We start from the raw sequence: 13145 nt of genomic DNA on the forward strand, positions 1-13145 counted from the left end.
ACCAAAGTGTTAAGCGAACCGGCCTCAATGACCATGCATATGCCGAATTCTTTTCCGGTTGAGAAGTATGCACATGAGGAAATTGAAGAAAATATGCGAAGTTTTCCCCAACGGACAGAATCCTGTAATGGAACGAAAAGTTGTGAAATCTCGTGTATGCCAGAAAATTCTAAACATCCTGAAATGTGACAGAATTGCCTTTTTTTTGAGAGCCAGCAAATTATTTTCAATTTCAGCATAACGAATTGTTAACTAATAACAAATCCGGAATAATAGCAACCAGACAGATAAATGAAAATCAAATCCGGAATAATAGCAACCAGATAGATAAATGAAAATCAAATCCGGAATAATAGCAACCAGACAGATAAATGAAAATTTCTCATTTTCTAACCAGAAAAGAAAGCTTCATTATATACTTTAAAGCTCTTTCGTAAATGTTCGTAAAAATGACCGCGTAAAATACAAACGAACAAAACTGTAACAAACCGGAATCATTTTCGAATAACCGCGTATCAAGAAATAACGAAACTCTGCCTCCGATATGAAAATCTTTTGAATCAGGTCTTAATCAATCCGTTATAGTGACAGCTTGGATTGTTACCGTATGTTTAAGTGAACGGCAAGTTGCTAATGATGCCAAAAGTATGCTTATCAGATATATCTTTCTAATTTTATAAAATTTCGAAAAAGAACGCTAACTTTGAAAAAAATGGGAATGTCGGTATAATCTTATCATTTTTAATTTATTAATTATTTTTCAAAAGTTGCAAAAAAAGCTTGAAATTTACGAACGATAATCGAAACTTACGATTATCTAAATATAACTGTATACTTGATTTCATGAAAACTTTAGGTAAGATTTCAAAATAAAACAAAGCAAAAATCGAGACATAGAAATCTGTTGGCTTTCAAATTTTCATAAAAATCGATGTTTCAAATCAAAATTTATTTATTTATTTATTTTAATGCATAATAGGATGCACTGTTGGTATTTTTATAACATTATTTGTAATACATTCGTAACATTTTGGATACATTTGTAACATTTTGGATGTATTTTATATTTTATACAAATATAAGATTCATGTTCTCTTTGCATTATTTTTTCCTTTTTTTAGATTGAAATTCCAACTTTTCCGGAACACTGGAATACAGCTAACCTCGTAAATTGGATCAATTCTAGGAACGAACCTATTAAGGTGGTTTTGTTAATTTTTTCACGTACTTCTTGTCATATTTAGTTCCAGTCGTAGTCCATCAGTTTCACTTATTACTTGTTTAATTTATCTTACCTGATAACTTTTTCCTCTATTTTCCTAAGCAGACAATAGTCTTACTATTTACTTATTTAGTATAATTTATTTCAATGTATTGTTATTTATGGGAACACTGCATTCACTTTGCTGAGTTGAAAGTTTTTAGGTTTTAAAAATATTTCAGTGGTAATTTTATTTTTCAATGGTAATTTTCAGTGATAAGTATTTCAATGATAATTTTATATGAAATGACGTTATGCGGTTACAGCTGATATATTAAGTCTCAATTTCGATCGCACATTCTGAGTTTCATAATTTTGAATTGTCGCAACTCTCGTAACATCCTTCTAATTGTTTACATATATACCTTATTATCCAAGCAACTGAAATAATAAACTATATGAGCATGCAAATTATCAGTTTGCTTTTCAGACTCTATTAGAAGCAGTTGAAGCAGAAATTGACGAGGCAGAAAGTTCACTGGTGAAGATAAGAACTGAATTTGAGCGCACCAAAAAGTATGTGCTTTCTAATTTTTTATGTTAACCCAAATGTTCATCACTTTAGGTGCTTGGTTGCCTAAGCATTGAATTAAATAATAAATGGTGGCATTATTGAATTGAATGCTGAACAATGACAATTACTGTTTTTTCTTTTCATTTTTACTTCTCATTCGAGAAAATACCTGTTGAACTGAGAAATAGTTTTTTGATGAAAAAGTTGATCTTTAATTGAAGCGACGAAAGCAATTTGGAGGAATGTGCTAGATCTTGCGCCGAACTTCGTGAGCGCCTAAAAATGGTAGTGGATGCACATGCAAAGGAACAGCTTGCCAATGAATTTGATGCAATCGCGATATATGATAAAGCGGATAGACGTGCAACCGATCTCATCAAAATTTTGATGGTGGGTGAAGAAAAATTTTTGTAAAATATTATTGTCTTGTATGGAGTAGTGCGTAAATGTTGTTTTAGGGGCAAGTGTATATATGTTGTATTAAATTTTACTGGGACTTATTTGTTCATTTAAAATATAAACGAACAGGTAAATCACATTGTAATTGACTGTGTTCGGATTGAATGAAAAAGAAACAAATTTTTATTGAATTAATTCATAAATAAGGTTGTACGAAGATAACGATTATTACAGGCTCGTAAGTTATGGAAGGAAAATGTTATTATTATTGAAAATTTGGACGGAAATGAACCAGCACCAGAAAATGTTGTTATCAATTTGCAAAAAGCATATGAATCTCTTTCTGAGGTTGTGAAATTTTTGGTTGGGTTTTCGTAATTTATCCTAATTTTCAAATTATTAATAAACATGAAATCGAAATAGTGCAAGTAATGAGGATTTTACTATCTGTGACTGGTATTTCATCTGCAGATGATTTCAGTTCCTGGATGTTCCAGAACGAGCAGATTTTCTGGAAAAAGTAAAAGATGTTTTCTTAAGTTGGTATTCGACGCGCATTGTATTAGCAATACAATCGGAAACACCGGTGGATGATCTGTTGCCGATCAAACAAAAATATGAGATGTTGCGAAGAATTGAAGGTTTTCTTTCTTTTTCATTCGAAACCTTGGGCATCGGTCTTGATATGGGTCAGTTCTCTTCTAAAGCAGTGTTACTGTGATCATTTCGGGAAAGAGAAAGTTTGGATTATTTTGGATTAATAATTGCAAACGATGCTGTCTATAAAACATGAGGAGTTCCAACTAATTTCAGATTTTAATAACGTTATAAGACATTACGTGGAAGGTGAGAATAAATTTAGTTTTCATACGACTAATAATTTATCCGATTTGTACTTGGATACCCGTGGTATCATTATTTCGAATTATAAACGGCTAATGGATGGGTAAGTTTTCCTCTAAAGGAGTGTTACTATGATCAGTATGATTTCTTAACATAATGATTATTATGGGATGAGAAATGAATTAATGTATGTGTTCACTTATTTGAGTTTGTATGGACAATCCATCATTTTGAATAGAATAAAGCTGGGGGAGAATCCATTAACGATATATTTTATAGCATAAAGAAAAATGAAACTTAGCTTTTCGAACCAAATAATTTACTCTTCAAGTGATAGCGTTTTTAAAATCGTAACTGTTATGGAAAGATGAAAGTTAAAATTCAGAAATTCTAGGAATTTCGCTTTTTTTTCAGATGGGTAGAAAAAGTTCTCGATGCTCCGGATGTTTTCTTGTCCAATACATTTAGCGAAGCTATCCTAATGCGAGAAAAAGAAATCAAGGATGCATGTACAGCTACAATTGGAATGACTTTAGAAAATGATCCATCTGGTTCGCAAACACTGAAAATGATTTTAGAATTCAGATTGGTCAGTGAATTTTTGTATCCTCCTGTTTTTCATTTCTGATTGATTTTTCAAGAATTCTACCATGCAGTTTTTGTTCGAATAGGCAATCATTTCTCTTCTATAATAATGAGCTATTTATTGGTGTTCGACAAATAAAATTTCGATTATAAAAAAACTTTGAGAACTCAGACAAATGCTTCATGAATAAATTAATTAGATATTTGGTGGAGTGCTTTCTACATATTACGAAAACTTGTTTTTATAGCTTAATCAAAGATATTTTTGAATTCTGATATATAGTGTTCAGGATTATTGCGAATTCCAGGTAGTGTCACAGTATATTTCACATCCTGATGATGACAAATCCATAGCAAAATGCATTACACAATTTGGCGAACTTCTCCTGTTCTTTACAGCCGATGAATACACGAAGCTGGCGATATCATTCCTGGCCAATTGTTCGAATATTTCACTAGTTTGTTATTGACCAACTATTTAACTATAAAACTGGATAAATAACTGGTGTTTTCCGCGACCTCAATTGACAAATGATTTTGCTATCTTTTATTAGAAATTTTTCTTTTCACTGATTTTATCCTGAAACATGTTCAAATATCGCAGAGATTAATAGGATTAATTGAAACTGCAATAGTCTTACTGATTTCCAGGATTCTACACATACATTTGCATGCTTGGAACAACTTTTTAATAGGCTATCACAGCTTATCGAGGAAAGTAATTATTTGTTGCAAATGGCCAAAGAAACATTTGGCAATATTGGAATTATTTTTTTGACTCCTGCATTTCGGGTTAGTATACAAAATATTCATGTAACGAAGTTTTTTATATGAGTACAATGTTTATCGAAGTTTATAATACGTTTGAATAATTTTGATGGGCAATATTCCATATTAGTTTTTGCATTACTATAATAATCACTATAGACAATGTATGAAAATGTAATATCGATGTTGGATAAATTCTATAAAACGCATATGAATAAGAGTAATATTAAAGACGAAGATGTTTTGCGTTTGGTGAGCATATCAGGTTTGTGTTTATCATTATAGATTTGATAAACATATCAAGTTTATATTTTTATAATGACTTTCAATGCCTTATTTTTCTAATCGTTTATCCTGAAATATTCTGTTATGTAAAAAAGAAATTTTTTTTAGTTGTACATTAACGAAAAATTTCAGAATAACTTTTGCAGGACAGCTTTTGACATGGATTGATAATGATAAGCAACGTCTGAAAGATATGTCTGAACAATTAGGAGTCACTGACACAGATCCTGCTATCAGCAGATTGTCAGAGAAGTTGTTCAACGAGATTTCAAATTTTCAAAGCAAATCGTCCGGTTTGTTCATACCTTTTTTCATTTTTATAATATGTTAAAGTCTAAGCCGCGGGGAAATCTAATTTTCGTAACAGACGGTTGCTTCTTTTTTTACAGGGATAAAGAGACCAAGTAAATGTTATTAATAGGGGAATCTTATTCATAAATGTAAAAACTAATTACGAAAGCAGTAATTAGCCGGAGCTGATTGGAATTCAGTTTTGATAATAATTAATTTACAATCATTTATGCAGGATTCCAGGATATTTATAGTTTCGCAAAATATTAAATTTTATTTGTAGCTAAAGGAGAATGTGATATTACCTTGGTAAAAGCGCGTGCAGAAGTCCGGAAAATGAACAAGCGATTTATTGCGCGTACTGTTGAAGTGCTTTCATGCACCCTCGTTACAGATATGGAAAGTGGCTTGAGAAACATTGTAAGTTAACTGTTTATTGCTTCTGACTGCATACTTAACACATCCTGTTATAATCAATGTTGGCAATAATGTTTTTCCGAAATTAAGTTCCGGAAGCATAAATCATCATGGTATTTTCCCATTTCAATCATTCCACTTTTTTGATTGCTGTCATTTGTAGAACATTGTGTTATAGATATCGGATAAAAGTACTGAGAATGTGAAAATGCAAGAAAGTGTACCATCATTTGGAACCTCACCCAACGAATTCGTAACAGCAGCTGGTGTGGCACTCCTTTCCTTGGCTCATCAGTTGTCTGCCTATTCACAGGATAGCAATATGGCTTCAGCTATTATGTTTGCTGCAAAATTAGAAACTATAGGTAGATTATTTGACGAAACTGCAGTAAAAGAAATATTTGCGCAGAACTTGGGTGAGGATGCTATTAAAGGAAGAAATATCCTCCTGAACTATTTAACGTACACTCATAGCATATCTTTGATTGAATACCATAAATGGTCAGCTGAATGAAGCCAGACATCAATATTCAACAAACTGTTTCATTGAAAAAATTAGATTAGAATATGGGTTAAATAGTTTGATGGACATTTCTTCCTTTTAATGCCGTAATTACCACTATACGATCGAGCTATTATGTTCCATTCACTTACGGATCGCACTTCTCGACACACCTCCTAATATTCGTGATACTTCCTTGAATATCGTGCGATATATATCTATCTGCACTATCAGGTCGTTGTCGGTGTCGCATTAGATATCTGAAAGCCATCGTTGACTTTTCCTATGAAAATCGGGGTGGTACTGTTATTTTTTTTCCTTAATTGGACTGTAAGTAAAATTTTTATTTTTTAAAGTAAAATTTTTATGAAATGGTAAAATTAAAGTAAAATTAAGCAAAATTTTTGGAAATTTATATTATTGCACTTTTTTTTAGACGATATTCCATCATGGTGGATTGGTAAATGTGCAGTTGTTGTGCAAGAATGCTTTGTTGATACAGTTGGTGATATTGATGAATATTCAAGTTCGCTATGTCGACAACTTTCAGTTGATTATAGTTAGCAGCTTTTTTGTTTTTTGCTTTTGTTTAGGATTTCATTTATCCAACATAGAGTATCAAGCTGCGAAATTGAAGGAATATGACTTATTGAAAGGCATTGAATATGCTGCCACATCCTGTGGTTGCAACATTATCAGCTAATGATGTATTTTGTTGATTACCGATCATTCCTGGTAAATGCTGGGATTGAGAGATTTTCATCGAATTTCTGAATTTGTGATGTTTTATATTTTTCGTCCTTTTCGAAAGTTGAGAATGAAATATGTTGTAATTCGTAGTATGCTAATTTCTCAGAGGAATTTTCTTGCACTCCTTAGACATGTATTTAGGAATGTCCACGTCTTCGATCAAAAACACAATAATAACTCATGTGTATACATTTTTTAGATAAGCTACGGCAAGAATGGTGAATTAGATAGAAGAAATAGGCGAGTATATAAAAGCATATAGAATTTGCACTTTGGTAGTTTGGAATAGTAATAGAAGTTTCACTGTCAAAATCAAAGTTTTCGTTTTGCAGCATATTTAGCTGATGTATTCGAGGATTTGGGGACGACAAAGATACCGGATTTTGTTAATATGCGACAAATGTTCGTTAATGCTGGATATCTTGAATAAGATTATGCTCATTTTCTCTATTGAGACATTGCCCTGGAGAATAATTTTCTAAGTATTTCTGTATTTTATCATTTCTAGAAAAAATCTGTAATGATTTTTTTTCTTTTAATCTATTGCTTTGAATGGCTGATTGATCAATGTGCAGTTGTTATCAATAATATTGATTGATCAATGTTGGTAATTTACTAGTCGTCCTATCAAATTTTCTTTCGTTGTCAATAGGATGAACGAAAATAACATCTTACCATATTGTTCAATGAAGCAATTATAATTGAAATATGTACTTCCTTTGTAATTTTATGTTTGCTACTTCATCTTTGGGATTTATTTATTATCAATTTTCATGTTTATTATTTTCATTTCTTCTTTTTTTCTTTTTCTTGGAAAAGAATTCAGGATTTAATAAAACATAGTGGTCTTTTTGGTTTGTTGTTTCATTTTGCCAAAGATTATTGTAACGGCAAGTTCTATATGAGTTTATTGTTAGAATGTTTCAATTGTTTATTTTAGATTTGTAAATTTACTTCGATATTTGAAATTTTTGAAATTACTATACAATCAACCAAATTTGTTGAGGTTTTTTTATATAAGGATTTTTTTTTTTTAGAGGAAAGAAGAAGGATTTAGAAGATTCATTATTGCAGAAGTTGAATTTGAGAGGATGAAGCATATCATCCTTATCAATAATATTGATTGATTGCAAATAACCTTAATTAGGCCACGACATTTGGTACACTGATGTTAAAGCTTAAAATAAATTTTGATGTCAATTAAGGTAAAATTAAGCTATGACATTTGCATAATTTTTTTTTTTCTTTTTGCATCGTACGAAAATAGCAAATGCCACTGTCCAATCATTTAATTAACGATAATTAGAATTTGAATAACATTGTAACATTTGTTACAGGAAATAAGGCGTAGTGTATGATGAGTTAATAGGTATTGAGCTAAAATATCACTATATTTCATTTAGAATTTTCATTTGTAAATTCATGAAGTTGATAATTATCATTAAATTAATGAAATCAATAATGAGTTTTCCTAAATCGTTCTTTTTCTTTTTTTTTTTAAAGGAATATTCTGATAAATTATAAAAATTGTCTTAATCGTATCCATATCAACAGTAAGTAATAGCGCAATATAAAGTAGGGGAGTCATTCGTTCTTATTTGTATTTTTACATTATTGACAAATTATCTTCCTTTTCTTGTAAACAAAAATGTAATCTAATCTAACGACAGGTTAATAACAGGTATGTATAATCCATGCATTTCATATAGAAACGATTCTTAAAATCCGATTTACTTTTTTGTAGAAGGTTGAAAAAGATTTTTAACAGTTAAAATTCAAATTTTTATCATAATAAATGACTTTTTTTAAGTTGTCAACCATTCAAAGATAGATGATAAGTGCAACCGATTGTCAATATAGGTGTAGGATAGATAATGATGATGATAATGATGATGATGATGATGATGGTGATAATGATGATAACAATGATCGTCTTGGTCCAAATAAATTATAAATAAATGTAACTTGATCGTTGGTCCTTTGATAGGGTCCACTTAAGATATTGATTTCCACGATGGACAAATATATACTGCGCATAGAAGATGTATAAGCAGAAAGACAGACACGCAGACAGACAGACAGACGAACGGACACACATATACATAGATGCTCATAAAATGATTTCGCAGTAGAAAGGTAGCACCACAGCTGTTTATGCTTTTCCATACATAATATCCAAATGGATAGAAAATGATCTCTCCCCGCCCTATCCTTCCTTCATCATCCTACTCCCCCGCTTCTCCTCATTATATCCACTTTTTTTTTTTTTTTTGGCGATTTGCCATTGATTGCTTAAAATGATTTTAGTCATCGAACTTAAATAATATTAGAATTTAAAATTGGAATTTTTATTTATATTTGAAATTATTTTATTATATTTTATATTAATATATGCTTAATTTTGTTAAAGATTTTGATATCATATCTTTAGTATTAAATTGATGCTTTTTGTAAGTTTTATTTAGTGTAAATTAGTAGATAAATGAAGAAAAAGGTTATCATTGATAATAATCATAATATTTGATTAGTTTAATTTGATTTTTCTCTTTATGCTTTATTAATCTCATCGTTGTTTTCGCTAATAATTTATTTATTACGTAAGACATGGATTTAGTCTTATGTCTTAGTGTATAACGTAGTGGATATGTGTTACGTCAAAGATCACGTGAAAGATTTTCGGATGTAGCGGATGTATGTTGTTACGTCAAAGGTCACGTGAAAAACTTTCGGATGTAGCGGATGTGTGTCACATTGCTAATGTAGCGGAGTGTAACACGTCGATGATCTTATGGAAAGACTTTCTGATATAACGGATATGTATCATGTTGAAGATTTCATGAAAAGCTTCTTACCGTATTGTTTAGTGAAACTTTCTGCTGTAGCAAAGATGTCAATCATTTTTATGGGAACTTTTTAATATCACGATAATTTAATAATATCAAGCAGTAGTTTTAGGATTTGTTGTTTGTACTGCTTGAATCGCAAATGTAAGGTAGAAACTAAAAATTACTGGGATGTATTCCTTCATTATTTATTGTTGGATTCTTTTTTTCATCTTCTATTCAATTTTTTTTTTACCGTATTCTATGAATTCTAAATCAGTGAATTTTGAAATTTAATGAAAAGGAATGGAATGCAGTTTTTCTTACCTTTTCACATCTTTCGAATCAATTGTTTATTTAAGAATTTTTCTTTTTTGCTCCACAATAAGTTTAACCTTTTACTTTTTAACATTATTTGTTTAGCACTGTTATTCGTTGATTAAATAAGTTTCATCAGTTTTGATTCCTTCCAATATTACTTTTAATACATACTGAATTACTACTATTATTTTATTAAGTAATTTAATTTAGTCGAGTTATAATTTATTCATCATTGCAAAGAGATATTGTTGTAATTATTCATGTGTTAATATTCAGATTTTGTATTGTATAATTTGCTTTTTTAAATCTGTCATTTTATTTCAGAATTTTTTGTATTTATGTTCACTTTGTATCAGCATATCGACATTGTTAATGCGTAATTACGATGGCACAGAATATGTATCGAGTTGGAGGTAAAGTTTTAAATTCTGGAATAAAATTCATGGGTCAATGTTATTATTTTCTTCGTCTTCTATTGTTTATCTCATGTTAATTATTCAAGGTTTGCTTACTCGAAATGATTAAATAATTAATGACGAGTGACTGATCCTTGATTTCAACTTTTTTTTTTCTTTTGATATATTCAGTTATTCTTTTAGACTTTGTGTACTTTGAAATTTCGAGTGCAGCTCCGTATCAAGTGCGAAAAATTGAAGAATTAAATAAGGTAAGAAATATATTTACATCTTATGAATCTTGTGAATAAGGTAAGGAAAGTACTTACATATGATCAAGGTAAGAAAAATGTTTACTTACTTATTTACATAACTGCCTAATAATTTTTTTGGCTTATCTTACATGTTTGTCTCAAGAAACAGTGGAAAGTAAATGACTGTGTAACAGTTCCTGTTTTTTATTCCTCCATGTCATCTTTCATTTTTCACCTATGTCGGAGGATAACTTTTTTTCCTAATTAATGTTTGCGATTTTCTGGTGATATATATTACTCTTGCTGGAGAATATCATATTTTCAAATATTTATCGCAGTATATTTCAAATTTGAACGAAATTTCAGACACCATCAGGAAATGTGGAAGCGAAAGTGTCATGCTTCTGTCGACGGCGCGACTTACCTACATCTTTGCTTAAAGTAGCTGATCGTGCAGAAAGAGTTGGTTAGTAATTAGACTGGGTGTTACATGTTGATGTGGAAACGTAACGCGTGATATTTGGAATGTTTATTGTAGTTAGAATGCAGTGAAAAATTTTTTTTAAGTTCGAAAGCAAGTAAAAAAGAATTGTGAAAATATACGAGTGAAAATATACGAGAAGCAGCATATCACTTTTTCTCAGTTTTTTTTTTTTAGACAAAGTGATAAATACACGACGACGTCTTGTTGTTACGCCATCTGCTCCATCGGGAGATGCAAGTGATGAATCGTCCGATGGAATGAAAAAAGGTGAAAAGTCTTAATCATTAGTCTCAATCAACTCTCTTAGACTTTTTACTGAATCCAAGTAGCTGAAGAAAGAGAACAGTTGATGTAAATTCTATGTTTTGGGATTAGAAGTTATTATAATATTGTGAAAGTGTGAGGCATATTCTGGAAATTTTCGAGTAAATACCATCAACAGCCTGATTAGCGGTATATAGATGGAAATATTTGACTGGTTTCGGACATAAATTTACTATCGTCTGGATATATAGTGAGAAATAAGAGATTTATTCTCTTGAGTTAACAAATTTTTCATGTAGTTATGATCGGAAATGCTTCAATAGACAAAATTTTTGATTTCAATATTTGGTTATTTGAAATTAATATGACAGCAGTGTTAGTTTTGTGCTATATAGCAATGGTAACTAATTCGTACAGATGATGAAAGTTCACCTGAAAATGGTCAACAAAGCAATCAGGAAGCGACAACTGATATTCGTGAAGAGAGCAATTCACCAAAGCCTATGTGTGTAGATACCGGCGATGATGAGGAAGTTGAGTCTGAAAATAAAGGTAATTTTATTCGCTTGCAGTTGAAAACGGTGTATTATAATTGGTGATTTACTGATTCTCAGTGCACATCCGGAAGCATGGCATCATGTTGTGAATCAATCATTTTGCTTCCCGAAAATGAGAATGTTGTTGATTTTATATTCTTAGATGTCAAAGAGGACGATGAAAAGGATAAAGACAGTGAAAAGTCGAAGGAAGGTGGTTACGGTTTTGCGGGCCTTCCAAAAGGAGCTGAAAATTTAACACCGAAAGAAAGACATGTATTAAGGTAAGTTATACGTAACGGAGAATTGAATTGCAAATTTAAAAACTTGTCGAAATTCGGTGAGATTTCTGGTGTCTTGTGATGGCATATCAAGGTGATATTGCATGAAATAATGATTTGTTAAAATTTTTTGCTTCTGGAAAGTTGGAATCCACTGATTCTTACTTCTTAACGACAAAAATCGTTTTTTATTTCCACGACAAAAAACGACAAAAATCGTTTTTTATTTCCAGACAGCATGAACTCTATCTTACTCGACAAATTGAAGCACTTCCAGCAACACATATTCGTGGCAAGTGCAACGTAACATTGCTGAGTGAAGTTGAAACGCCGGACATGTACTTAGATCGTGACGTATGTTCTGAGAATTTTTGAAAAGATGAAAAGTTACCGTTTCTGCTGAAACGATCTGAAGAAAGGAGATATTGGCCTTTCCTTCAGTATGCAAAATAGATTTTAAAGGAATCAATTTCTAGGATGCTTTTTTTATTCGCTGGTATTTGACCCAACTGCAATGACATTGCTGGCTGATAAAGGTGAAATAAGAGTTGGTGAAAAGTATCAGTGTGAGGTGCCTGAAGATGTGGCGCCAGATGCTATGGATGAAAACAAAGAAAATGGGTAAATTTGAATACACTTTTTTCTCTATCGTAAGTTCGATTATAGTTTTTCTGATTATTTTGACAGCCTTGTAGATTATGCTATCCCCGACACCATCATCGTTATGTGATATAATCGAATATTTTGAATGATCGAGATTCATTTCAGTTTCAGGCAATCTTCAAAAAATATCAAGACTGAAAAGAAGGTACATTTCGGGATATACATTCTCGAAAAATCCTAAAGATCGAACTTTTTTGTATTTACTGTAATCATAGTTCAGAAACTTGGTAATTGCCGAAGATGAAGATGATGAAGAAACAGTCGTAACAACTTCGAAACGTGAATTCCTGGTTTATCATCCGCATCACAATTTAACAGATCGCGATATAGATCAATTCTTGATTGTTGCAAGGTATTATTTATTGATGTAGTAGACATTAACTTGAGGACTTCCAGAATTACATGTATATCTTTATCTTATTTTTTCGATGCTGTTATCATTTTTATAATATCCAGGGCGGTTGGAACATTTTCACGTGCGTTGGACACGTCATCTTCGATGAAATTGCC

At 31.2% G+C, this 13145-nt stretch overlaps 3 protein-coding genes across 3 annotated transcripts in view; 2 read left to right on the top strand and 1 right to left on the bottom strand.

The window, feature by feature from the left end:
• Positions 1-571: 571 nt before the first annotated feature.
• On the top strand, positions 572-7365 carry LOAG_08148 (hypothetical protein). The gene is made up of 16 exons (XM_020447628.1): positions 572-645; positions 1122-1202; positions 1692-1777; positions 1997-2165; positions 2409-2522; positions 2656-2815; positions 2988-3120; positions 3432-3606; positions 3911-4060; positions 4254-4394; positions 4530-4635; positions 4802-4948; positions 5230-5366; positions 5542-5728; positions 6302-6424; positions 6948-7365. Exons 1-16 carry the CDS (start codon positions 634-636, stop codon positions 7043-7045), a joined length of 2019 nt encoding a protein of 672 aa, XP_020302162.1. The 5' UTR covers positions 572-633; the 3' UTR covers positions 7046-7365.
• A 1101-nt stretch (positions 7366-8466) lies between these two features.
• LOAG_08149 (hypothetical protein) lies at positions 8467-8781 on the bottom strand (the record flags this gene model as incomplete). Its single annotated transcript, XM_003143681.1, has 1 exon — positions 8467-8781. The coding sequence occupies one exon, from the start codon at positions 8779-8781 to the stop codon at positions 8467-8469; it is 315 nt and encodes a 104-aa protein (XP_003143729.1).
• Positions 8782-10076: 1295 nt separating this feature from the next.
• The window catches only part of LOAG_18231 (ELM2 domain-containing protein), a 10177-nt gene continuing 7108 nt past the window's right edge, over positions 10077-13145 (top strand). Inside the window, exons 1-9 of the mRNA XM_020450894.1 lie at positions 10077-10171; positions 10358-10425; positions 10774-10873; positions 11066-11158; positions 11573-11707; positions 11855-11975; positions 12206-12321; positions 12449-12593; positions 12856-12987. Coding sequence (XP_020305374.1) covers positions 10144-10171; positions 10358-10425; positions 10774-10873; positions 11066-11158; positions 11573-11707; positions 11855-11975; positions 12206-12321; positions 12449-12593; positions 12856-12987 — 938 coding nt within the window. The 5' untranslated portion in view covers positions 10077-10143. The remainder of the gene's footprint in view (positions 10172-10357; positions 10426-10773; positions 10874-11065; positions 11159-11572; positions 11708-11854; positions 11976-12205; positions 12322-12448; positions 12594-12855; positions 12988-13145) is intronic.

This window comes from Loa loa (genome assembly GCF_000183805.2).
Source record: "Loa loa unplaced genomic scaffold supercont3.233, whole genome shotgun sequence".
In the NCBI taxonomy this organism is placed as follows: Eukaryota; Metazoa; Nematoda; class Chromadorea; order Rhabditida; family Onchocercidae; genus Loa; species Loa loa.